The sequence below is a fragment of the Aquarana catesbeiana genome, linkage group LG04 (genome assembly GCF_042186555.1).
Source record: "Aquarana catesbeiana isolate 2022-GZ linkage group LG04, ASM4218655v1, whole genome shotgun sequence".
In the NCBI taxonomy this organism is placed as follows: Eukaryota; Metazoa; Chordata; class Amphibia; order Anura; family Ranidae; genus Aquarana; species Aquarana catesbeiana.
This window is the reverse complement of record NC_133327.1, coordinates 198,555,264-198,582,877: the sequence shown is the minus strand read 5'-3', so window position 1 is coordinate 198,582,877 and position 27,614 is coordinate 198,555,264. Positions and strand designations below refer to the sequence as shown.

Below are 27,614 nucleotides of genomic sequence, written 5' to 3'. Positions count from 1 at the left end.
AGGCAAGCTACAATCATAACTAGTACAAAGATAGAATTCAAAAATCAAACATAGAAGTGATTCAAGAGACTTCTTGCTAGGAACTCTCCCAGTGCACTGACCATATTAGTGTTAAAAGAAGTGCTCAACTCTTCACGTAGACTAAGGCTGGGTTCACATATGTCTGGTGCATTTCTGTTCACCAGTTCAGGTGTGATTCAGGTGTGGCTTTTTGCCTGAATTCGCACTTGAACCAGACCCAAAAAAGCACAGGACCCTTTTCAAAACCACACTGCGACCGTCCTGGACATGTGTGACACGGCTCCATTGGGAGCCGGTCAAAAATGCATCCGATTTGCATATATGTGAACCCAGCCTAAATGGCATAAGTGCATGTCTTCAAACTGGGTGTCTTTCTAAATGGTAGGAACCCCAGATAATAGGAAAACTCAGTAGTAAAGCAACAATTTTTATACAATCTAGCCCACAGACTTCCACAACTTCATCACTGGTAATCGATTTTGGGATTTGGAATTCTTTTTTCCACTGCAGAATAGGTTTGGGTTATTGCCTGAGCATCTTGGCCTTTGATCAGAGATGTAAAGCAGTGCACAAAGAGGTTTAAAAATGTTGATATTCGCAACCAATGTTTACTTTTTTTAAACAGCACTTGCTAACTATTAACCCAATAATATCACATTATAAAAGAGGTAAATGTAAAAGCTTCAAATCCAATAAAAAACTGCTTTCCAATTTGGTATTTTTAATTGTATCAGCATTGCCCTTACTTCCCAATGCACTTAGTTTTCCTTTTGCTTTACTGTATACTAACTATACTGATGCTTTGCATACCACAGCATGATAATCAATAACTTGTATAAGTGCCAAGTTAATGGAAGCATATAAACAAATTCTATTTAAAAAATATTTTCAACTTGCCTGCTTGTAATATTTAAAGCGGCTCCAGGATTCTCTTTAACTGCTCGTGTCTGGGTTTAGACCTCTAACATTACAAATTCCAGAAATCATTTTGTTTTCCCTTGTGACTATCAGGTGACTTAATGTGACAATAATGACATCCCTAGTGGTGTTAATTGATTTTGTCCTAGTAGAGAGGATAATTTGGCGTCCTTGGTGCTTTTAGATCATGGGGACTGATTGTATGCCAAGGTAGTATTACTGTTAATGAACAGAAAACACACTGTCCTCTTTAAAAGACAGTATGCTAATTATAACAAACAGACTATGAAGAGCCATGGGTCATTTATTTTTTAAAGGAAGTAAACCCAATACTTCTTGCATAGACCAGCTAATTGATTGTAGATTTGTAAATGTGATCATTAACTGAACGGAAACTGCTCATTAGGCTTTATTGAAAGTAAAAGCCTATGTTGTAGCAAATAATTATGAACAGAGTGGACATTTACATTTAAAAAAATAAAAAGGATATGCATGGTACAAGCATATGTTGTTATACAAAACACATTATTATATTTCCAAGGTTTATGTGTTATCCCTTTTGGAGTGGAACATGCATCATAATAAGAATGTAAAAAAGCAAGGTACAGTGTCTCTTAATATGCATGAAATGTACACTATACTCTTATCTCTCAGTTCCCCTTGGTACCAAAATCAGAATGAAAAACCCATAGCATCCAAAAGGTTTTATGTGTCTTGTTAGCATATAAACTCAAACATTAAAATGGGTGTAAACAACAATACTGAAACTTTGTATTTTTTAATTAATTACTTTATTGATTTATTTATTTCAGGAACTTTTAAAGCGCCATCGATTTACACAGCGCTATACATATATAATGCACATTTACATCAGTCCCTGATCTCAAGGAGCTTACAATCTAAGGTCCCTAACTCACATTCATACATACACATAATAGTAGGGCCTATTTAGACAGAAGCCACTTAATCTACCAGCATGTCTTTGGAGGGTAGGAGGAAACTGGAGTACCTGGAGGAAACCCACACAGGCACAGGGAGAACATGCAGACTCCAGGCAGGTAGTGTTAATTCATAAATATCACTTAAAGGGAAGGAATAAGTTTTATATAATGTCACACAACTTTATCCTAAGGCCCCTTAAAATATAACTATGACCAGGCTATGACTATCTAAATAATTGCATGTTCATAACAAGCAGCAAATTAGTTTTAGATCAAGCACTCACTGTAGCTGCAGACACTGTGGAGTAATTTATCATCAAATTCACAATAGAAACATTGAAGTTTTTCAAGCTGGGCCTCAGAACTCTGCTCTCCCCTTTTTGGACAAGGACTTGTTTACAGCAAGTTTTACTTTGAACGGCCACAACACACCACAGCAAATCTGCATTTTAGCACACTACAAAACACAGCTGTGCCCCTTCTGTGCGTTGGCGGTCCATTCAAAATAAATGGGATCTTTTACGTTAACTCACATTATGGCCCTATTCGCACTTCACATAGCAGGAACTCCCGTTCCCGCTTGTGATTTTGTGTAGGCGATTTTCACACGATTCTGCATGTCGTGTATAATGGCAACCCATTGACTTCAATGGGCTGCTCTATGTGCACCTGTGGTCCCAAAATAATCTCCTGCTCCTTTTTGGTTGACAAGCTTCATGCAATTTTTAAAGGTGCGTTTTGCAGCAATTGCCACTTTAAACAACATAAGGCATGCAGTAATGTAGTGAATATGTCTCAACCCAGTCTAAGAGCTATTTGCTGCTTGTTAAGAATATGTAACAATGATTAGCTGTGTATAAAAGTGCCATGTCATTCTGAGCCTTATAGTACACTACTACAAACCTTTAGTTGGGGGGGGGGGGTCTATGACATTTTTTTGTATGACAGTTTCCCTTTAAAATAGCTATTATGATCTGCTTTTTCTAAAGACTTATGTTGGCACGAAATTGCAAATGCTTTCAACTAGATTTCAGTCTCAGAAACATCTGAACGGATCAATGTGATGCACCACAAAAAAGAATGAATTGCATTGTGATATGATCAAAACTGTTAACGGTGTTGATCTGTGTTTGGTCACTTTTGCAAAGAGCTGGTTAATAGTGGCTGAAAATTTCCTGTGTATGGCTGGCTTTGGCTTGTAAATCAGTACTATGACTTCCCTAAAACTGGAATCATCTTTTGGGCGTCTCTGTGTGGCCTTCAGTCCATTGTTCCATATGGTCTCGGCCACTTACAAACATTTGATCCAGCCGTTAAATGATTTTTCTTGCTTAAGTAGGTGTTTACATGTTTAAAACTGTTTTTTTTGCTAGAAAATTACTTAGAACCCCCAAACATTATATATTGTTTTTTTTCTAACACCCTAGAGAATAAAATGGCGGTCATTGCAATACTTTTTTTGCACCGTATTTGCGCAGCGGTCTTATAAGTGTACTTTTTTTGGAAAAAAATCACTTTTTTGAATAAAAAAAATGACAACAGTAAAGTTAGCCCAATTTTTTTTTATATTGTGAAATATAATGTTACGCCAAGTAAATTGATACCCAACATGTTACGCTTCAAAATTGCGCCCGCTCATGGAATGGCGTCAAATTTTTACCCTTAAAAATCTCCATAGGCGACGTTTAAAAAAATTCTACAGGTTGCATGTTTTGCGTTACAGAGGAGGTCTAGGGCTAGAATTATTGCTCTCGCTCTACCGATCGCGGCGACACCTCACATGTGTGGTTTGACCACTGTTTTCATATGCGGGCGCTACTAACGTATGCGTTCGCTTCTGCGCGTGAGCTCGTCGGGACAGGGCGCTTTAAAAAAAAAATTTTTTTATTATTTATTTTACTTTATTTTATTTATTTTTTCACTGTTTTAAAAAAAAAAAAATTGGATCACTTTTATTCCTATTACGAGGGATGTAAACATCCCTTGTAATAGAAAAAAGCATGACATGACCTCTTAAATATGAGATCTGGGGTCAAAAAGACCTCAGATCTCATATTTAGACTTTAATGCAAAAAAAAAAAAAAAAAAGTCGTTTAAAAAAAAAAATGACACAAAAAAAAATGTGCCTTTAAGAGAAGTGGGCGGAGCTGACGTCATGATGTCGCTCCGGCCGTCCTATGGTATGGAGACGGGTGGGCGCCATCTTAGCCTCACTCGTCTCCATACTGAGGAAGGGAAAGGACCCGATCGCCTCCGCCGCTACCGACGGCTCCGGTAAGAGGCGGAGGGCGCGGGAGAGCGGCGGGAGGGGGGGTGGCACCTCTCCCGCCGCCGATAACGGTGATCTCGCGGCGCACCAGCCACAGAGACCACCGTTATCGTGTACAGAACCGCCGGCCCTAAAGATGGATACCTCGGTTGTGGCAGCAGCTGCTGCCATTACCGAGATATCCATCTTTAAAGTAATGACGTATATATACAGTGGCCGGTCGGTAAGTGGTTAAATGGTAATGGGACCTTGAGTCCACATTTTCTTATGCCAACAGGGCAGAAACCCTTTATTTCGCTCAATACTCCTCTATAGTGAATAAATTCCAGGAACTGGGTTATAAGATCTTGACAGGGCGGTACAAAGTCCCATCAGTCCTACATAAAATGTTCCCCCAGTCATCCAACCTCTTCTAGCGATGTGGGAAGGTTGTGGGCACGCTTCTTCATATATTTTGGACATGCAATAAATTCCAGAACTTTTGATCCCACGTAAAGACAATTATTAAACAATTGACAGACTGTGACCTGGGGACTGATCCAGCAAACTATTTTCTACATCTTTTGCACCTTCCTAAACATAGCTACAAGAAAATAATGTTGATTCATCTCATGAATGCAGCCAAGGTGTGCATTCCTGCCCTCTGGAAACAGGAAATTCCCCCGACACTCACACTGTGGTCCTCCAAGATTACTGAAATTCATCACATAGAAAACATTACAACCACTCTAAAAGGGAAAATATGAAAAGTTCAGGCACACATGATTCTACTGGACAATGTTTAATTGCTCTCAGGAATATGAGATGTTGCTGGCAGGTGAAAACTGTTTGGTCCTTCTCCTCATGCCCACAGAGTGTCAGAGGTTACATACTGGGATACCCCCTCCTCCCGGCACTCCCTCTTCCTCCCTACCCTCTTGTTTTCCCTGTTTTTCATAACTAATATATGTCTGCCAGAATTCAGTTTGCAGAAATCTCACAGTGACTAGGTAGTTGTTCTTTAGTGGGATTTTGATGGCTGGATATAGAACAGTTTGTTGTACAATATTAAGCATATGTGATAAAATGGGGATTGTTTATCTGATGGCACTCTAATGTCTACAGCTGGCTGTAGTCATTCAAATATTCTCCTAACTAGGGAAGAAAAATTTGAAAACAGACTTGTGGATTGCCACTGTAATCCCAATAGGTAAAGAAAATGATTTAAAGGTATAAAATATCAAAATGTATTAAATATCATCATAAAAACATGTCACAAAAATAAGTGCATGAATGTGCCATAGTAAGTACATTCTTCCGTGTAAGGCAAATATGGCTGGGCAGGGAAACCTGTATGGATGGAAATGGTGAATATGCTGTCATAACAGAAGTCTTCTATCTGAAGGCCAGCCGAAGGAATCACAATGCCAGCACCAATGGATTACCTAATTGACACTATTCTTCTAACTGCCATTGCCATCTATTGTTTTTAGCCAGCTTAGAATCTTTCCTTTCCTAATTGTCTCTGGAGCCTCCTTTCCTTGCAGATTGTTAGTCCCAACATTCACATCAATACTCAAAGTCAATATCACTTTGGGTAAGGAAAGATAAAAATAAGACTATAGCATATCTGTAGTTGTCAACAATTGTACTGGATTAAAGCAGCATCATAACACCTTATAGCGTAGCACAAGTAAGTTTCCTTGTATCTCAGCACAAGTGAGATACACATGTAAACATCTTGAGATGGGATAATCCATTTCATATGAAAAACATGAATATCATTATTATCATAATTAGCAGGATTTCTGCTCTTTGGGAAGACAAATGGAAAGTGCCAAGGACAATGGCGATAGTAGTAACTGCAGCCACCTCCTTCAGAAATGAATAGGATTAACACGCTGGCTTGCTTACAATGTAATTCTTAATTACAGACACAGTGCCTAGCGGAGTTGCCCAGTTCCTGTGTTTCTTACTAATATGGCTCTCCTTTGAATTATTTATCTGAAGGGATTCCATATACTTGTAACCTGATACCACTTCCTAAGATTGTGTGTCAGTTATGTATTGTGTCCAATTTCCTACGTACTTCATCTTCCTGTCTTGTTCCATTTCCTATTCGCTAACATACAGTAATATATAATAAAATGCTTGTGTTTGTTTTACTTTAGCTGTGTGTTATAATGCACCATTAACAAGCAGCTACATAAGTGGGATAAAGGTCAGGAATCATTTTGTTATTTGAAGAAAAAACAAACTGACATTTTCCTTGAATAAACATGGCTATTAGTGTTTGATTCAAACTTCACTGTGCATTAAGAGAAGGAAATTCTATAAAGCGGGACAGATGTGTGCAAAAAAGCAGCAGATACCGAAGCTGCTTCCATCAACCTCAAAGGATTAACAGTTCCATTTGTAATTTTAGCAAAGTTGTAATGTCATAGCTAGTTGTGAAATCTGGCAAAGGTTAAGTGTTTCAACAGCATTTATTCTGTCTATCCCTTACTGCCTCTTTCCTGACGCATCTGTAAGGCATTGCCTGCTAAACACCATCTGTGTATGCAAGGAGAATTAGAAAAACCATGCAGAACAAAATGAACAAAAATCATGGTAAGACATTTGGCTGGGCTTACACCAGAAATGCATATGTTAGTATTAGGGATGAGCACGATGTTCGAGTTGAATGTAAGTTTGACTGAAACTTCGGATGTTCACCCGTTCGCCGAATTTAGAACATTATGTGGGCATTCGCAGGAAATTCGAGCACCCGCGGAACACCCCATAATGAACATCGAGACCGTCAATGCACTGCAAGATCGCAGTGCATTGACGTCTGCTGATTGGCCAAAGCATGCTTTGGCCAATCACAGCTTGCTCTGCTGTGAGAGCCATGATTGGCCATAGGCAGGGTGCCTTAGGCCAATCATGGCTCAGGGGGCTGAGTCCACGCCCCAAACATATGTAAGGCTGCTTACATAGCGGCCGTACATAGTTTTATAAATGAGAGCAGCAAAATTCAATTTCTAAAGGAAAAAATTTAATTCAAAACTGCTTGTGGCTGTAATGTATTGTCGGATCCTGGCAATATAGATAAAAATCATGGGAAAAAATTGCTTGGATCACCCCCAGTCCATTACCAGGCCCTGTGGGTCTGGCATGGGTATTAAGGGGAACCCTGTGCCAAAATTTGAAAAAAAAAATTGCATGGGGGTCCCCGCTAAATTCCATACCAGACCCTTATCCAAGCATACAACCTGGCAGGCCGCAGGAAAAGGGGGGGGGGAGAGAGCGCCCCCCCTGAACCGTACCAGGCCACATACCCTCAAAATGGGGAGGGCATTTTGGGGTCCCCCCAAAACACCTTGTCCCCATGTTGATGGAGACAAAGGCCTCTTCCCCACAACCCTTGCCCGGTGATTGTGGAGGTCTGCATCGGAATCTGGAAGCCCCCTTTAACAAAGGAACCTCCAGATCCCGGCCCCTCCATGTGAATGGGTATCAGGTACATTGTACCCCTACACATTCACCAAAAAAGTGTCAAAAAAGTAAAAATGATAGTAGAGAGTTTGGAACAATTCCTTTATTTTTAAAAAAATGCCATGTCCATTCATCTTCGATCACAGCGCCGATGACCTGACAAAAAAAAAAGGAAAAACGCCACCTCCATGGGAGGCTCCCACCGACTGCAGCCTTTTTACGATGACAGCTGTTATATAGCTGAGGGCGGGGCCACCCGGTGATGTAAATGGGTGACCCCGCCCCTTTTTGATGTTACATGATATCATATGATGTCAGAAGGGGGCGGGGTCATCTGCTGTGATCAAAGTTGAATGAACATTGCGGGACATTTTTTTTAATAAAGGAATTGTCTCAAACTGTCTACTGTCATTGGGGGGCCGGGATTTGGGGGTCCCCTTGTTAAGCCCCCCACCCACAGATCCCCACAACCATCAGGCAAGGGTTGTGGGGATGAGACCCTGGTCCCCATCAACATGGGGACAAGGTGTTTTGAGGGGGACCCCAAAACACCCTCGCCATGTTGAGGGCTGGTACGGTTCAAGAGGGGGGGCTTTCTCATCCCCCTTTTCCTGGGGCCTGCCAGGTTGCATGCTCGGATAAGGATCTGGTATGGATTTTGGGCCATTTTTTTAAAATTCTGGCTCAGGATTCCTCTTAAAATTCATACCAGATCTGAAGGGCCTGGTATGGATTTTGGGGGGACCCCCACCCCATTTTTTTTTTTTACATTTTGGTGCAGGGTTCCCCTTAATATTCATACCAGACCCAAAGGATCTGGTAATGGACGGGGGGAACCCATGCCGTTTTTTTCAATGATTTTTATGTATATTGCCAGGATCCGACAATACATTACAGCTGCGAGCAGTTTTAAATTACATTTTTTCCTTTAGAAATGCCATTTTGATGTGGTACTGTTCTAAACATGGGAAAGATGCGTTACTTTACAGGCATACTATAGACACCCCCCAGGAACGATATTTAAAGGAATATTTCATTTTTATTGTTTCACTTTAAGCATTATTAAAATCACTGCTCCTGAAAAATCTTTTGTTTTTAAAACTTTTTTTTTTGCATTGGTACATGTCCCTTGGCAGGACCCGGGTCCCCAAACACTTTTTATGGCAATAACATGCATATAAGCCTTTAAAATGAGCACTTTTGATTTTTCATGTTTGTGTCCCATAGACTTTAACGGTGTTCGCACAAATTTTTTGCCTGTTCACAAGTTCTGATGCTAACCGAACCGGGGGTGTCCAGCTCATCCCTAGTTAGTACTCACTTTTGATTTTTCATGTTTGTGTCCCACAGACTTTAACGGTGTTCGCACAAATTTTTTGCCTGTTCACAAGTACTGATGCTAACCGAACCGGGGGTGTTCGGCTCATCCCTAGTTAGTACGCATTGTACCAAAATTCATTTTACATATGTTGTGTTTTTTTTTTTTTTAACTCTGCTAATTTGAATGGCAAAATACAGGTCATTGTGCCAAAAAATTTACTGAACAGCATTTCACCAGTGTTCACAGACCATAATAAAACATGCACTGTCTATGCACTGCATTGAAACATGAAGCAAAATGCATGGCAACAAGCCTTTAGGCTGGTTCTTTATAATGTCACAGAGATAGAGAGATACTACTAGATATTGGTAACCTATAGTTGCACATCAAGGTTCACCCATCAGTAGCATAAGTTGGGTTCAGATGAGCATGGTAAGCAGCTTGTTTCAAAAAGATGCTTTAGATGATGTCTTAAAACAAATTCCTCATTCTAAGTACAATGAAAAGGTGTGGTTGGAAGCAGGAGCCTGAAAGCAGAGAATAGGGGGTATAGCATGCGGTCAATTGCCCATTTATGGCCTTCAGAGTTCAATTATTACCCAAATGAATTTTACTTCTGAAGCTGCTCTTCCAATCCATTTAATGTTAACACAGGCCGAACAGGATGGACTGATGCCTTTATTCAACCTTACCAACTCTATAACTATGTAACACAAGGGAGACTCTAATAAGGGCTGTACATGTTGTATGAAGTCTGTATCTTATTGTGATTCACACTAAATTACCACTATAGGGAAAAATACTGTATTCTAGTAACTACATGTGGTTATAGCCCAATGCAAGGAAATCTTTTTCTTAACAACCAGCCATTGTTATTAAAATGTCTGGTCCAGGCAAGCAGTACTATAAGTGGACGTTTGAAAATGTCCTTGCTGTTAGAGCATGTGCATGTGCCAGGTGCTGTAAAGCAATGCCAGCAATCACAGTGTAAACACTGGCTGTATTTAACCACTTGCCGACTGCCACACGCCGATATACATCGGTACACTGGCAGCGGTGGGCAAATGGGAGTGCCTATATGTCCCCTTTAAGAGCTGGGGATAGCAGGTGCGTGTGTGTGCCCGCCGAGTACAGTGTGACCGTGCCCGCGGGACCGGTGGACTTGATGTCTGCTGGTCTCCTGGCGATCATGTCATGGAGCCCCAGAACGGGGAAGTGCCCATGTAAACAAGGCATTTGCCCATTCTGTCTTGTGATATGACAGAGATCACTGCTCCCTGTCATCGGGAGCAGTGATCGCTGTCATGTGACTAGTAGCCCACCCCCTCACAGTTAGAATCACTCCCTAGGACACACTTAACCCCTTCATCGCCCCCGTAAGCAGTGCATTTTTATAGCACTGATCGCTGTATAAATGACAATGGTCCCAAAATAGTGTTAAAAGTGTCCGATGTGTCCTCTAAAATGTCACAGTCCCGATAAAAATCACAGATCGCCGCCATTACTAAAAAAAAAATTAATAAAAATAAAAATGCCATAAAACTATCCCCTATTTTGTAGACGTGATAACTTTTGTGCAAATCAATTAATATATGCTTATTGCGATTTTTTTTACCAAAAATATGTGGAAGAATACACATCGGCCTAAACTGAGGAAAAAAATAGTTTTTTATTTATTTTTTGGGGGCATTTATTATAGCAAGAAGTAAAAAATAATGCGTTTTTTTTTTGTTTATAGGGCAAAAAATAAAAACCACAGAGGTGATCAAATACCACCAAAAGAAAGCTCTATTTGTGGGAAAAAAAGGACGTCAATTTTGTTTGGGTGTAACGTCGCACGACCACGCAATTGTCAGTTAAAGCGACGCAGTGCCGAATCACAAAAAGTGCTCTGGTCAGGAAGGGGGTAAAATCTTCTGGGGCTGAAGCGGTTAAAGCGATATTAAAGGCAAGTTTTTTTTTAAATAACAGACATGTTATACTTACCTGCTCTGTGTAATTGTTTTGCACAGAGCAGCCCCGATCCTCCTTTTCTTGGGTCCCCCGTCGGAGCTCCTGGCTACTCCCTCCTACCAAGTGCCCCAGAGCAAACAGCGTACTATGGGGGCAGCAGAGCAGGCTCTATCCCAAGCCACTGTTCTGTAGGTCCATTTGGCTTGGCCCTGCCCTTTCTCTCTCCTCATTGGCTCACTGGCTCACTGGCTCCCGCTGCTGTTTCAGGCAATGAGGAGGGAGAGTCCCCAGAGAGCTGAGGCCAACCTTGAGCTTTTAGAACCACTTTAAATACACCCAGCCACCCCCCCCCCCTTCTTCCCTTAGTTTTATAAATGAAAGTCCATGCAGAGGTATGGGCAGAAAGCTGGAGGGAGAGTGTGCAGGGGCCTGATTTTGCACCCGTGATCCATTGATCAGGAGTACAGTGGTTTGCAGGCACCGGTAGAAAAAATAATACACATTTTTTTCTTAGCAAAAATATATGCATTTATTTATTTATTTACTTACTGAAAGATGAACTTAGTCTTTAAGTTAATAATAATTATTAGGAATTCAAATAAAACAATTAGGAAGTTCAAGTTGATTATAAAACCATCCCAGCTTTTTGTTAGATCTGCCAAACCAATGAAACATTGCACTTTATAACGTATGTTGCATTTGCCTTATACATATAAATGATCAGTTTCCCTCTACTCTCTGTCAGGTATTGTTGCTTCCTTTATACTTCTTATTGCTGTCTGGGACCCTTTAGGGAGATTCACCCTCTTTATTTTTCATGTTTACCATTATCACTGAAAGTGAAAGTAAATTTCAAATTTTAGGTTGTCCCCAGAACAGGAATAGTGGAGAAATATTCCAATGAGGACCCTGGTCACAACCAGGGATTCCCAAGCTTTTGAGGGATTTTCTATCACTTCTTGTTTTGGCTATGAAACAGGACGTGAAGAGAAATCTTCCAAGTGGGAAACAGATGGCAAAAAAACCTGACAGGGTTTATAACCATCTCTTACGCAATCCAAAATGAAGAAAAATTCCCCTTAAGTTTTACTTTAAGTAGAAACCTTTACTTCCTGTTGGGTTACTAGCGCAGGAAATTTTTCCAACAAACTGCGATAAAACCATGATAAAGATACTAAACCTCTTGTAGGTTTCAAAACACAAAAAACAACATTTGGGCCAGGGTTCTGTTTTCTCAACCAATTTAAAACCTATTATACTTAAACTCGTTCTTACTACCAAGACCTTTCCCTCCACAAACTGAAACAGTGTGACCATGACATTAATTAAGTCATTTTGTCACTTTTATCGGTTCTCAGCTCTCCCAAAAATGTCCAGAAGGAGGAATAAATTATCCTGTTTTGTTAATGAAACTCAGTGCTATTGTTTTTTATATTATTGTGTTTAATTAAGCAGACTACAGCGGTCACACAGAATAAAAATAGAAGGCGATGCAGTCTTTGCATAGCTAAACGCCCTTTGCGCATGCAGTAATTGCTTCTATGTCAGTGACCCTTTGTACACAAGAACGCTGCAGGTGTGGCGCAGACCAAAGGTTAATATGGTTGTTTTCCAGTTGTAAAAGGGTACTGTAATATATTGGAAATAATCCAAGCTATATAAAATGAGGAGGGAATTATTTAATTGGTTTCCACTATTGTTTCATTTGCTTTGAGAAGAGAGTCCGATCATATGAGGTAATCCATTGTAACCTTGTTTGTGTTTCAGCATCTTCTGAGGCTTGTTCAGGAAGAGCTTCCAAGCAAAAAGGGTAAGCCTTTCTCCAAATGCAGACTTTATTTTTCTTTCCTTTGCCTATCTTTTTTTTTTCTTTTTTGTCCTCTACGCTATTGCAATTCATCTCTCCCTTAATGATGTGTAAGTACCCAGTACTTTCCTCTGCAGGAAGCTTGTGTCAAACTAATTAACATTTAATGAGAGGAAACTGACTGATTAGAATGTTTTTCTTGGCACTTCAACCAATAAATTTTGTATACATTTCAAATGACCATAGTTGGCACTCCGGCCCCTCCGCTGGTTTATTCTGGTCTTGGGATGTGCGTGTGGAGGGCTGTTTGTTTGAACAGACCGCAGTGTGAACCTTTTATGGTAGCGCCACTAAATAACCCAAATTAGCACAATTATGAAAGTTTAGTCAAAGACTGTGAAGTGCATGCTTTCAGTTCCTCTTTGATTTGAATTGTTTGCACAGCCTAATGAAAAAGTCACTGTTTAAAAAAAAAAGAGGATATTGTAAATAAAATTGTCTACAAAGTTGCTGCCATGCCGCTTTTTACAAGGGCGCCGGGTCATGACAAAGTTTAGGACATCTGTAATTAACATGGAGTTAAACAACTAACTTTGAAGTGCATACCACTAAGCTATAATTGATTAAATGCTTGCTACATAAATCTTTAAAATTAGTCAGGACGTGAAGACATGTTGGTCCCATGGAACTTTTATAGGATGGGTACTCAAAAAAATGAAATAATTAAAACATTGAAAATAAACACACCTCTAGGTAGAATCAAAGACTGTCAGCATGGATTCCAATTTGTATTCATTATTTTGTCTTAATATCTACAGTTGTATACTGCCAATATTACTATGGGTTGATTTACTAAATAGGCTGTTCACTTTGCAAGGGCATTTTCCCCAGATATTAGTGAACGTGGTGAAATTTCACTATCAAAGAATACTCTATCATATGCAAAGAGAAAAAACAGTATTTTCGCTTGCACATGATTGGATGATGGATGGCAGCAGAGCTTCCCCTCATTCACTAAGCTCTGATGAAATTCCCTTGCAGAGTGCAACTTTCCCTGAAATATGGAACGTCTATTTGCCTTTAGTAAATCAACTCTCGTGTAAACATGGTAAGAACATGCAGACAATGGGGGATATTTGTTAAAGCAGTTGATTATTAATTATAGTACAGTTTGCAAGCATACAATTATTATATTAATCTTTAGGTCTGTTTTGTGACCAAAGTGACATATTTAGTTCTGCATGGTTGGGTGGTCACTTAGAAACTGCAAACCCATTTTCCCGGTTGTGCCGCAACTGCAAGCACTGATTTTAAAAGTACACATTTTAGAGCCGCACAAATATGTTCATTTTATAGCAGTTAATTTATTATACAAATAGTATAACGACAATAAATCTATCCATACATTTTGCAAAAAGCAACAGATTAGCAATTTCAAATAATAAGACAGATTTGATAAATGTCACTGTGTGTGTCTGAACTCAGGATGTAAGGCTACTAACGCAATAGGTCCTAACATTCTAAACACACTGGGGGACATGTACTTTATATATTTTCAATTACTTTCAATGTACGTATAGTTAGTCCAGTAGCCTTAAAGTTTTAGTACTATAGAAGTAACAACTGATGGAAATGCTTTCCTTTTCTACAAGGAAAAGGAAATGTAGGTATTAAAGCAATGTAAAATCCCAAAACAAAAGTGTAATATTTAGCTTACCAATACTTAAAGTGTTACTAAACCCAGGACCCTGCATTCACTATATCTGGTCACCCACAGTACACAGAACATGGAAATGCAATCATTTTAGCAAATATAAACTGCTAAATACCTTTTCTCATCAGCAGTATATAGCAGTCTTGTGACTTTTACCAGTGTCTGGTTAAAGTTTGTAGGAGTTTTTATTCTCCCCTAATTGTCCTATGAGGCTGCAGGACCCCTGACCCTCTGTCTGGACAGTGCTGATTGGCCCTGTGTTGATCACATGCACTCCCAAGGAAAAAAAAACTTTAGCAATACACACCAAACTGAGCATGTGCAGCTTGCTCCCAAGGCTCTGTTCTATCAGGAGATGGTTTGGGGACAGTGGAAGAAGGGGAAAATCAGAGAAGACCAAATCAAACAGCCTTTTTACACAATGTGGAGGATTACGTCGGCTCCTCCCTCCGCTGCACGGTGGGGGGCCCGATGCGTGTGACCGGTGGCCTCGATGTCCGCCAGCCACCCACAAAAGAGAGCGAAGACAGGGGGGGAGAAAGAGATCTGCTGTTCCTAATGATTAGAAACAGCGATCTCGCTCCTCTTCCAGTCAGTCCCATACCCCCCCAGTTAGAAACACCTCCCAGGGAACATATTTAACCCCTTGATTGCCCCCTAGTGTTAACCCCTTTCCTGCCAGTGACATTTACACAGTAATCAGTGCATTTTTATAGCACTGATAGCTGTTTAAATGTCACTGGTCCCAAAAAAGTGTCAAAAGTGTCTGATCTGTGCGCCGCAATGTCGCAGTCCTGCTAAAAATGGCAGATCGTCACCATTACTATTAAAAAATAAATAAATAAATAATGCCATAAATCTATCCCCTATTTTGTAGACGCTATAACTTTTGCGCAGACCAATCAATATAAACTTATTGCAATTTTTTTACCAAAAATATGTAGAAGAATACATATTGGCGTAACTGATGAAGAAATTTTTTTTTTTGGATATTCATTATAGCAAAAAGTAAAAAATATTGTTTTTTTTCCAAATGTGTGAATGTGAATAAAGTCCCTCGCGCTATCAAAGTGAATATACGATATAGTGATCAGGTAAATTGCAGCTGAATCTAAAGTATATAAGTGCACTAAAATTGGTATAAAATAAATATGTGATCAGCGCAATTTACTACTATAAATAATGATAATAAATAGTAATGATATTCCACTGTGTAGATAATTCTGTGTAAAAAACGCTATATAAATATAGCTGTGCAAAAACCGCTCATGATGCTGTGCAAAAACGCCATATGCAAATTATATAATCTTCTTGTGCTTAATCACAATAATTCTTCCATATGTATAGTAAATGGCAGTAGGGATGAGTATAGCTGGAGACCTTTCCGGGATGCAGTGATGATATATTTATATAGTGTTTTTTACACAGAATTATCTACACAGTGGAATATCATTACTATTTATTATTATATTATATTATTATTATTTATAGTAGTAAATTGCACTGATCACATATTTATTTTTTCCAAAATTGTCGCTCTTTTTTTCTTTATAATGCAAAAAATTAAAACCGCAGAGGTGATCAAATACCACCAGAAGAAAGCTCTATTTGTGGGAAAAAAAGGACGTCAATTTTGTTTGGGTAAAGCATTGCACGACCGTGCAATTGTCAGTTAAAGCGACACAGTGCCGTATCGCAGACAATGGCCTTGTCATTAAGGGGGAAAATCTTCCAGTCTGTAAATGGTTAAAATATAGGAAAAAAACACTCTAAAAAAAAGAAAATTAAAGCACCCACCACATCTAAAGATTGCTAAGCTGCAATACAGAATATTTTGTTTTTGAGTCTAATACCGCTTGAATTTTGTTCATTTTTATACACAGCACATCATCTTTATACTATTCACATACAAAGTCCATGCACTGCACTTTGTATGTGAATAATTTGTAGAAGGTTTGTATCTGTTAACCTGTGCTAGCAGATGTCTTTTTTCACTTTTCACTCCAACACAATGTACAAATTTAGCGTGGAATTTCACGTTTATATAAGATCATCATTTTTATAACCTCCTACAAATCGCCAGACAAATCAATTGGAGGGATTTGTGACTGTTACTAAGTTGTTAATAGCACCACTTGGACAGATTAGAACCTCACCTTGTGGGTCAGTGTTCTGCTTTGGTACCTATGAAAGCCCTATATAAAATACCGGGCGCTAAAACTTAGGTTGAAGAGAAGTGCCCCTTAATATTCTTGCATATCATGTGGATTATTGAACACAATGGACTCTGAAATTGGAGCTACTGCATTAATATTCCATCAAAGTAACATTGATTACAAGTGTACAAGTAACTTCTTCAGTGTCAGATGTTATCTGTCTTCTAATGAAGTGACAGGACTTCTCAGAAAATGCCCAAAAGGGATTTATACCATTTCGTTGCCAGAGCCAATCAGAACAAACGGTTATTACAAGGGAGAACACGTTTGGATTAAACAAATTATTCTAAATTAAGTCAGCACATCCTTTACTAGTACTGAAAAAATATTATTCTCTTTGTAATTGCCTGTACGCAGTAATACTATTTTTTTTTCCAGGAAGAGGAGCCATGTTTGATATAAAGATATTACTGATAGCTACTCTGTATTCCATGCCGTTCCTTACCATATGCATAAGAATTTAATTTGTTTTCCATTGATCCTTTAATTACTAAATTTGTTTAAAAGCTGTTATATTATCTCTTTTTTGACACAATATGGCACAATTTTGTTGTAATTTTGAAAACCAAATAAGACAACTGCAGTTGGTAGCCTTTCAAAGAAACCACCCCTTTAAGATGAAATCAATCCTGTTTCAAGTGTATTCCCTGGCTTTGTGATGAAGACTCTAGGGGTACATTTTGCAGAAAAATGGCTTTTTGATTGTTCAGAATTCTTTTCGATTAATATGCAGCTGTCATTCCTAGGCAAATCTAGACCCACTTTAATGTGCTCTTTTTTCCGTTTTCTTTTCCCCAGGCTTCAAGCGATGTTTCTAGAAGAGACGGTCCATTCATTTTTGACTGGAGCACGATACAACAGGTTACATTTATTTATATTTCATATATCGTTTTCAGCACCTGCTTAGCTTTTTCTAATTGACATTTTCTAGAGACAAGGTGATGATCAGTGGTGACCACTTCGGAGAACTAATGAGAACCTACAGTATACAGACTTATTTAGTAAAGGAAATATCTATTGTGATAAACCATAGCAACCAACGTATCGTTGGATAGCACTGGTTTTAGTACAATTTACTCCTCCTTATTGACCATTGCACAGCTTAACTGAACAAAACTGAATGTTTCTGTAGACTGTCAGTTGAACATTGAGACCCCATACACACTATTAGATTCACTGCAGATTTTTGTCTTTAGATTTACCAAAGCCATATAATATGAGGTCAAACCTTAATGCCGCTTACACACAATCGTATTTTCCGACGGGAAATGTTGGATGTCAGGCTGTTGGCGGTAAGTCTGACCGTGTGTATGCTCCATCGGACCATTGTTGTTGGACTTTGGCGGATGAATGTTGGATAGCAGGTTCTCAAATTTTCCGACAACAAATGTGTTATGTCGGACTTTCCGATCATGTGTACACAAGTCCATTGGTCAAAAGTCCAAACTACAAACACGCATGCTCAGAAGCAGAAGCAGTCGGTCTTGAAAACTAGCATTTGTAATGGAGAATTAACATTCATGACATGGCAAATTATGAAATCTCCAAATGCTGAGCATATTCTCTTCTTCTTTAATGGGATAATAATGAAGCTGCTTTGCTGGTGATACTGATGGAGTTTTTACAAACAAATTTTCAAAGGCTTTTTTTTTCTAGTGATATCAAGAATAATATTATTATGTTTTTTTTTTTTTATTTGTGCAAGTTACCACAACACCATTATCCTGTAGTTTTTAAGAACAAAGATACAACCATGTTGGTGTCCCTTGTCAATTTTACATATTTTTTAAAATGTAACTGCCTACTCCCAAACTATCATTTGAAGTAAACACATAGCCAAGTATTATTCTACACAATTTTTTTATTGTGCTTAAAAAAAAAAATTAGACATGCTATCTGCCAATAGAAAATAACCAAAAAGTGCATTCTATGCATTCAAAAATATAGATAATTTACCAAATCAAATCATTATTCAACCAAAAAAATAATGTCAAAGCAATAACTCCAAGGTCAATAATAAATAACACGTTATCTCCTCCAATTCTGCAACATGTCTGGTTGACGAACAGCTGTTCAAAAACTAACTGAAAAGGACAAAATGAAAAGCGATAAATGAAAAACGCGAAAAGAAAAGCGCAAATCAACACTCATCAAAATTCTACTAACACGAAATTAGCAGAAGGAGCCCAAAGGGTGGCGCTAAAGAGCTGAAAAACCACGTAGTACGTCTAGTACGTCACTACGTTCGTAATTATTGGCCAAGATTTGTGTGAAAGACAAAAACAGAACATTCCATAGCTCAACTCACCAACCAGTCTGCCAACTGACCAAATTAACCTGTCCAACAGTCTGCGTTAAAAACAGGGGTTTAGTTAGCACGCATTTGCAAACACATGTATAAGCTGCAAGGCCTTTTCACGGCACCCTGTGTATTGCTTGCAGTCCTGACGCTCCTAAATTTATAAGCGTCTCCACAATGGAAGCACATGCATTCAATGGATAGATGAGGGGCAGGTGGGACTGGAGGCAGCCCAATCCCCCTTAAAGGAACAGGAGCACACTGGACACCCAGCAAGAGCCAGCGGCAGCAAAGGTGTACAGTGTGTCCCCGGACCATATTTTACACCAGTAACATACAAATGGCCCGTGCCCCCACCTATAACTGGCCTTCACAGCAAGGAGCACATGGAAGGGCAAACGCATGAAAGACAAAAACAGAACATTCCATAGCTCAACTCACCAACCAGTCTGCCAAGTGACCAAATTAACCTGCCCAACAGTCACAAAGTCCTGACCTCAACCAGATAGAACACCTTTGGGATAAATTAGAGCTGAGACTGCGAGTCAGGCCTTCTTGTCCAACATCAGTGCCTGACCTCACAAATGCGCTTCTGGAAGAATGGTCAAACATTCCCATAGACACACTCCTAAACCTTATGGACAGCCTTCCCAGAAGAGTTGAAGCTGTTATAGCTGCAAAGGGTGGGCAACTCAATATTGAACCCTATGGACTAAAACTGGGATGCCATTAAAGTTCATGTGCGTGTAAAGGCAGGCATTCCTATACTTTTGATAATATAGTGTATGTACTAACAGGTGCTCAATCAGGTGATGGCTAGTAAAGTAAGTGAAGGTAATGCAGGCATGTAAGTCAAAATGAGTGCAGGTAGGGATGAGGTTTGGGTTCACTGTTCCCCTAGATTCTGGGCAAATCCTGCGGGTTTGAGATTTTTAGTCCCGGTACATATGTGGGCAAATTAGAGATTTAAAAAAAAAAGCATTGGTAGCTTTTCAACTAAGGCCAGCAGGTTTAAAAGTGCCAATAAGAGGGCTTTTGGATAAGCCAGCCCGCTCACTATAAAAGCAGCAGGCAGTGTTAATTTTAGTCCTAGGACTAAAATGGCATTTTAGTGTTAGTCTCATTTTAGTCTTTTGACTAAAATGGCTTTTAGTTTTAGTCGTATTTTAGTCATCTCAATTGTTTTAGTTTTAGTCGTATTTTAGTCGACTAAAATAGCATTCATTTAGTCGACTAAAATGTTTTAGTCATTTTAGTCGACTGAAATGTTTTAGTCGACTAAATTAACTCTAGCAGCAGGAGGGAGCTGTATGATGCTTTTCTTCACCGCTGCACAAACATTATACCCCACGCTTTTGAACACAAGCCAGTCTAGTGCACAAGGCTTCCCTGCAACCATCCTGCATTGAACGCAGATGCGTGGTGTGGTGGGTGGCGTTTTGATGAAAAATCATGATTTACTGCTAAGACTACCTGTAAAGTCTTTTTTCCCACTGTAAAATGAATCAGACTGGGGTGCTGCTGCTGCTGCATGTAAGCCAATCTATGTGTAAAAGAAAAACAGCCAAATATGTAATGCCAATATATATACCATGGTTAAGACCGTCCATAAAAATTGTATCGTTACATAACACCATGTGCAGCTTTAGGGCATCCTTGAGTATGTTATTTAAAGAATTTGTGTATTTTCGTAGTTGCCCTTGACACTGCATAAGAAACCCTCTGTCCACTCTATTTAATTTTTTTTTTTTGCATACCTACATGGCAGTGGCCAGCATCCCAGAATCAGTAGAAATAATGGATGAAGAGAGGATAACTTGAAAATACACCACCATTTACCCTTATCCTATCACGGCAAAGGAACAATTTTCAGGTGTTTGTTTGTTTTTGATGAAACATTTTACAGAACTTGTGCTTCACTTTGGACCTCTAGTGGCTGTTTCATGTAAATGCAGTTTTAAAGTTGTCATCTGTTCCAACTTCAGTTTCAGAAAGTATGTTTGGATTTCCTGAAAATGAAACACAGTTATTTGGCAGAAAAAACAAAAACAAATGCTTACTGTAGTACTTACAGTAAGGGCCAATTCACACCATGAATCACACAGGAACGTGCTGTGCGTTTCACATGCGATCTGGGTGCAGTTCGATTTCAGCCCATTTATTTGAATGGGTTGAAATCACACTGGAGTGCAGCAAAAGTAGTGGATGCACTACTTTAAGAAACGCATTGCAACCAGATCACATGGTACTTCTGTACCATGCGATCTGGTACAGGCAACGCACTACGTTTGTGACCTGGGTTTGGGGTGTCATTAGCATTGCACTGGTACCTGCTGCAGATCGCAAGTGCAGTATGTTTTAAACACATTGAGGGAAACGCGCATTGAATGCAGGTTTTCTGAACCGTTTTCTGGTGTGAACTAGCCCTAAATACAGTAATAATACTTTTACTATAACACTAGCGATTGAAGAGAAAATAAAAGGAATACCACACCATAAATTAAGAGATTACATTATTTAACCTCCCTGGCGGTAATACTGAGTGTGGCTCGGGGTGAATTTTCACTACCAAAAGCCACACTCGGGATTGCATCGCAGTATCCTGGCAAAGTTACTTACCTTGTCCCCAGGAACCTGTGATGTCCCCCCGCTGTGTGTGTGAGCTGTCTCCTCCGCTCGATCTATCACAGTGCAGGGCTCTGTTCTCTGCAAGCATCACGACGCACGGGGATAGAGCCCGGCGCCAAATTCAAAAAGTGAAAAACACATAACACTAAAGCCTCATACACACGATCGGATTTTCCAATGGAAATTGTTTGATGACAGGTTGTTGGCGGAAAATCTGACTGTGTGTATGCTCCATCAGACAATTGTGTGTACAAAGTCCGTCAGACAAAAGTCCAAAGTAAAAACACGCTTGCTTGGAAGCAAGGACGAGCCAGAAGCAAATGGTCTTATAACCTAGCATTCGTAATGGAGAATTAACATTTGTGACGTGGGAATTCTCGAAATGCAGCGCACAATTCTCTTCTTCTTTAATGGGATAATAATGAAGCTGCTTTGCTGGTGATACTGATGGAGTTATTGCAAACAAATTTTCAAAGGATTTTTTTTTCTAGTGATATCAAGAATAATATTATTATGCTTTTTTTTTTTTTTTTATTTGGGCAAGTTACCACAACACCATTATCCCGTAGTTTTTAAGATCAAAGATACAACTATGTTGGTGTCCCTTGTTAAATTTACATTGTATTTTTGTAAATGTAACTGCCTACTCCCAAACTGTCATTTGAAGTAAAACACATAGCCAAGTATTATTCTACACAATCAAATCAAATCATTATTATTCAACCAAAAAATAAAATAAAAGCCTCATGCATGTGTCCTGCTTCTTAATATAGGGGGCCAACAATGCCAAGAGTTGGTGAAAGCAGGAGTCCGTCATCCGGAGATAATTCCGAAATCATCCGGATTATTCTCCTGGAGCTCCAGCAGCAAAGGCATATGACATAATTGGTCACTATTAATAAAGCAACCAATTTTTGGTCCAAGAACTCCTCCTCCTCCTGCTCCTGGACTGGACTTGGGTCAAAGCAATAACTCCAAGGCCAATAATAAATAACATGTTATCTCCTCTGATTCCGCAACACGTCTGGTTGACGATCAGCCGTTCGGAAACGAGCTGAAAAGCGCAAAATGAAAAGCACGAACTGAAAAGCGCTAAACGAAAAGTGCGAAATGAAAAGCGTGAATCAACACTCACCAAACTTCTACTAACATGAAATTAGCAGAAGGAGCCCAAAGGGGGGCACTAAAGAGCTGAAAAACCATGTAGTATGTCACTACGTTCGTGTTTATTGGCCGACAATTTCTTACCGTTTGTATGCAAGACAAAATCCAGACACAGGCCTTCGGACAAAAGTCTGAGGTTTTGTCTGCGGAAAATCCAATCGTGTGTACGAGGCTATACAGTACATTGTAATCTTACAGATTACATTACTGTATGAAATTATTTAACCTCCCTTTTGTCTCTAATGCTTTGTCCAGTGCCCTGCATGCACTTTTATATGATATATACTGTTCTTTCTGCCTGTAAACTTGAGAATGTCCATAGCAACCAAGTGTCCCTTAAGGTCAAAAGCGGTTTTAGACCAGCTGGAAAATAGCGATAATAAATTAGAATCATTTGCAGAATTGAGCGATAGTGATTTGTGGGGAAATTCATCATCCAACACTGAAAGTGACGACAGCGACAATTCTGCAACTGAACAAATTTCAGTGTTTTTGATATGATTATATTATTGATAACATTTTATTGTTATTATATTATTATTTGTTATAATTGTTTATAGTTATTTATTATATTATAATTTATGATTTTGTGTTTCAAACTTTATCATACCCGGGATGTCTACTAGACTCTTGTTTGGACAGATTTAAGTGAGTTATTCCTAAGAATTACAGGCCTACAATATAAAACGCCAAATTTCCATGCAAAACAATGTACCGCTTTCAGCATCAAAAATCTGACATAATCATACTGCCAGGGAAGTTAAAAACTAAAAGTAGCAATCACAAAATTCCTTATATCTGAACTGACATTTTTTTTTTTTTTAGTTGTATTTTTAGATTTTTAACCACTTACAGAAGATGTGCCTGCTTAATGACCAGGCCATTTTTTGCGATATGGCACTGTGTCGCTTTAACTGACCATTGCGTGGTCGTGCGACGCTGTACTCAAACAAAATTGACGTCCTTTTTTTCCCACAAATAGAGCTTTCTTTTGGTGGTATTTGATCACCTCGGCGGTTTTTATTTTTTGCAATTTTTTTTACATTTTGTTGTAATAAATATCCCCAAAAATGTTTTTAAAAATCTTATTTCTTCATCAGTTTTGGCCAATATATATTCTTCTACAAAATCGCAATAAGCATATATTGATTGGTTTCCACGAAATTTATATCGTTTACAAACTATGGGATCGATTTATGGCATTTTATTAGATTTTTTTTACTAGTAATGGCGGTGATCAGCAATTTTTAGCAGTACTGCGATATCGGACACTTTTGACACATTTTTGGGACCATTGAGATTTATACAGCAATGGGTGCTATAAAAATGCACTGATTACTGTATAAATGTCACTGTCAGGGAAGGGGTTAACACTAGGGGCAATCAAGGAGTTAAATGTGTTCCCTCATTTGTGTTTCTAACTGTGGGGGATGGAACCGACTAGAGGAGGAGACATATCGTTGTTTCTAGCTAGTAGGAGCAGACGATCTGTCTCTCCTCACAGAACAGGGAATTGTGTATTTACGCACACACGTCCCTGTTCTGGCTCTTGTGCCCGCACATTGGCTACCCCGCCGTGCAGCGGGCACGCGCCTGCTATAGGCATTTAAAGGGCCAACGCCCAGCTACGTCGGATCGCAGGATCGTGCCGGCCTGCTGCTGTATAATGACGGCAGCTGGTCGGCAAGTAGTTAAAAAGTAAGTTTGAAGGGGTAATATTCATCCATGTGCAAACTTTAAGACCTCATGCACACTGCTGCTCCTAAATGTTTTTGGGTCTGGTGGGTCAAAATCTGGTGCAGCTGTGCATGGTAGCCAATCAGCTTCCAACTTCAGCTTGTTCAATTAAGCTTTGACAAAAAACCTGGAAGCTAATTAGTTTCTATGCAGAGCTGCATCACATTTTGCACTCTCCAGTTTTAGTAAATCAATCGCTATGTGTTCATGCACACATAGGCTTTTAGGGAAGTTTAGGAGCGGCAGATTTTAGAGGCAGTCAAGGCTCCTTCTTTTGGGCATAAAAACACTAAATGCTGCTAAACACGTCTAAATGCACTAGGCGTGTTTAGCACTTGAGCATTTATCCATTTCAGTGGCCAGAATAAATAAAAATTCGGCCCAATGGAATAAATAAATGTGCAAACACGGATAAACTCTCCTAAACTGGTTTGAAAAAATGTGGCTTAGGTAAATTCCTAACGCTGATTTTCTCCTGTCAGGAGAAATATCATTTACAATAAACCACTGTGCATGAGGCCTAAGATCAATATGTAGCGCCCTCCTCTATTTAGGCTGCTAGGTGAACTTTGTTTGATTGGGCTTCACTGTTGTGAGTCGAGCAGTGATTGGTTGTTCTGGTCTGCTCAGGGTTTCCTCAGCTGAGACTTTGATTCCTCTCACCTGCCTCTAAAAGTGTTTCCAGAGGGCAGGGAGTTTCATATGATCAGTTGAATAATTAGTTCTTTTCCCATAAGGGAGGGTTCCGGTTCTCTTGGGGCTGCTGCCCCTGGAGGCAGCTCCACTAAGATAAGAAGCTGTACTCTGGGCTTCTGCAGTTGAGGCAGTTGAGGAGCTGAGGGCCTGGGGAAGATTGCCACAAGATTACATTTGCAGGAGGACACTGCACTGAAGTTATGTTCAGGAGAAGGATCTTGTTATCTCCCTCACTGAGGATCTACCTGCGGATGCTGGATGGCCACCAGCTCCTGGAACACTGTGAGTAAAGACCTTGCTGGGGACTAATAGTTGTTCAAGTGCCATAAGTGAACTAAGCGCCAGAAGTGGTTTTATGGACTGCTGCTATAGGGTCCTAGATATACTGGCCATTTCCTACTACCTCCAGAAAGCTCCTATTGAAAGATCATTGTTACTAATCATTTTATCATTTTATTTTATCCTACGACCCTAAAACCCTATCCTGTTAAAGGCATCCACTTGACTGAGCCGGTGTGCATGAGACTGTGCTTGTGTGACTTGCAGCCTCTGTACTACTATGGGAGAACCTGCCTATTTCCAGCGGCCCCTCTGGGGGTTGGACTCTACAAATAGATAGGAAGACAGCTGTGTGTTCGAAAATATTGCTACTTTATGCTTTTGTTATAAAGATTTAGTTATTTATGTTAAATTTATTTTGAAAAGCTAACTTCACTGTATGGGGGGGACTGGTATAATTTAGAAAATGCAGACCTTGTTAAAAAAAAGTACAAACCATGACAATGACAAAGTAGACTAGTGTTCTATAACATGTTTATTATGATTTGTACATAACAGGGTCAGTTTGCTAAGACGTATGAAATACAGTCTGTACCTAACCAGTTCCCACATGGCCTGTAGTAAGATGACAGCCAAGCAGGAGCTTTCCAATACCGGGGTGGACGTAATATGATGTCCTTCAGGCAGTGCCCCCTTCAGAACTAAGAGATCGGTACCGGGATGTTGTGATCATCCCAGGTACCATGTGATCGCTGTGACCAATCACAGCAATCAGATGCTCACAATGTAAATAATTACATTACATCACATGGCAGCCATTCATGAGCCAATATTTACTATTGTGATGCTGTGGTTGGTCACAGTGATCACATGGTGTATAGAGCCAATCACAGAAAACCCTGTAAAATGTGATAGCTATGACCAATTACACCATCACAACAAAAAACAAGAGTCATGAATGAAAGCCATTCATGGCTGTTACAGTGATCATCACTGTACAAGCAATCACAGTGTAAAAAAACAAAATCCTGATCACCTTCCCACAGTAGTACAGTGTTACTATAGTGACACTGCACTGCTTACAAATTGTAAAAAAAATTATAAAAATTGTAAGAAAGTAAAAATTGAAAAAAAAATTAAAATAAATAAATATAGATATAGATATATATCTATATCTAGATATATATCTAGCTATCTATATATATATATCTAGATATATATATCTATATATATATCTATATATATATATATACACAGTACATATGCTGTGTATATATATATATATATATATATATATATATTTTTTTTTTTTTTACATACTGTCATCAGTCAGTGTCCCTAATCATCGTCGCACACTTAGTGTCCCTAATCACAGTAGCACCAGTCGCAGTGTCCCTGATCACTGCCACATCAGTTCTATGTATTCTTGCTGCTGGAATAACTGGGTTATGCAATCAGCAGTGGCCGATCATCTCTTTGCATTTAGCTGCACACAGAGTGGTTAGCTATGGATAGAGACAGATGCCTGAGCCTGGACGTCGCTGCTGATCGCATAATTCCATCATTCCAGCAGCAAGAATCCACAGATTTTTCCTGCAGGAATTCAGTGGCTGCACCACCCTGGCTGTGTGAAAGGTGCAGTGTCCCTGATCACCACTATACCAGTTACAGTGTCCCTGATCACTGCCACACTGTTGCTGATCACCGCCACAGCAGTCACAGTGTCACCATAGGGACTTGTTCACATGTGTGATGCTCTCTGAAGACCCATCCATATTCAGATTGCTCTTCAGAGAACATCTGACAGGCAGTGGGGAGGCATTGTATTGTCTCCTTACCACCTTCTTTAATCCCTTCAGAACCTGCACAAGCAACCCCTTTAACTTGAATAGGTCACGATCGGTAAGAGTAAAGGTGGTATACTATCTGCCACAGCTTCGAAGCAAAGCATTGCAGCCATGGTATGTACTATCCCTGACCTGTTTATTGACCATGTTTCTGCCTGTTGACAGTACCAATCCTTTCCCTGTTTTCTGACCCAGTCTTTGCCTGCAGTTGAATTATCCCGCTGACCACATTCCTGTGAGACACCAGTCCCTGCTATCCCCTGTGTACAGCTGCACTCCTGGAACCACAGGAACTCTTTTGCTGTACCGTTCTTTAGCCTTCTGTACTTCCTGGCCAGTAAACATGGC

General features: G+C 39.5%; 1 protein-coding gene across 2 annotated transcripts in view; it reads left to right on the top strand.

The window, feature by feature from the left end:
- The window catches only part of LOC141139707 (uncharacterized), a 352,695-nt gene that overhangs the window by 290,144 nt on the left and 34,937 nt on the right, over positions 1 to 27,614 (top strand). For both annotated transcript variants that reach the window (XM_073626089.1, XM_073626088.1), the window contains exons 6-7: positions 12,647 to 12,689; positions 17,415 to 17,477. In XM_073626089.1, coding sequence (XP_073482190.1) covers positions 12,647 to 12,689; positions 17,415 to 17,477 — 106 coding nt within the window. The remainder of the gene's footprint in view (positions 1 to 12,646; positions 12,690 to 17,414; positions 17,478 to 27,614) is intronic.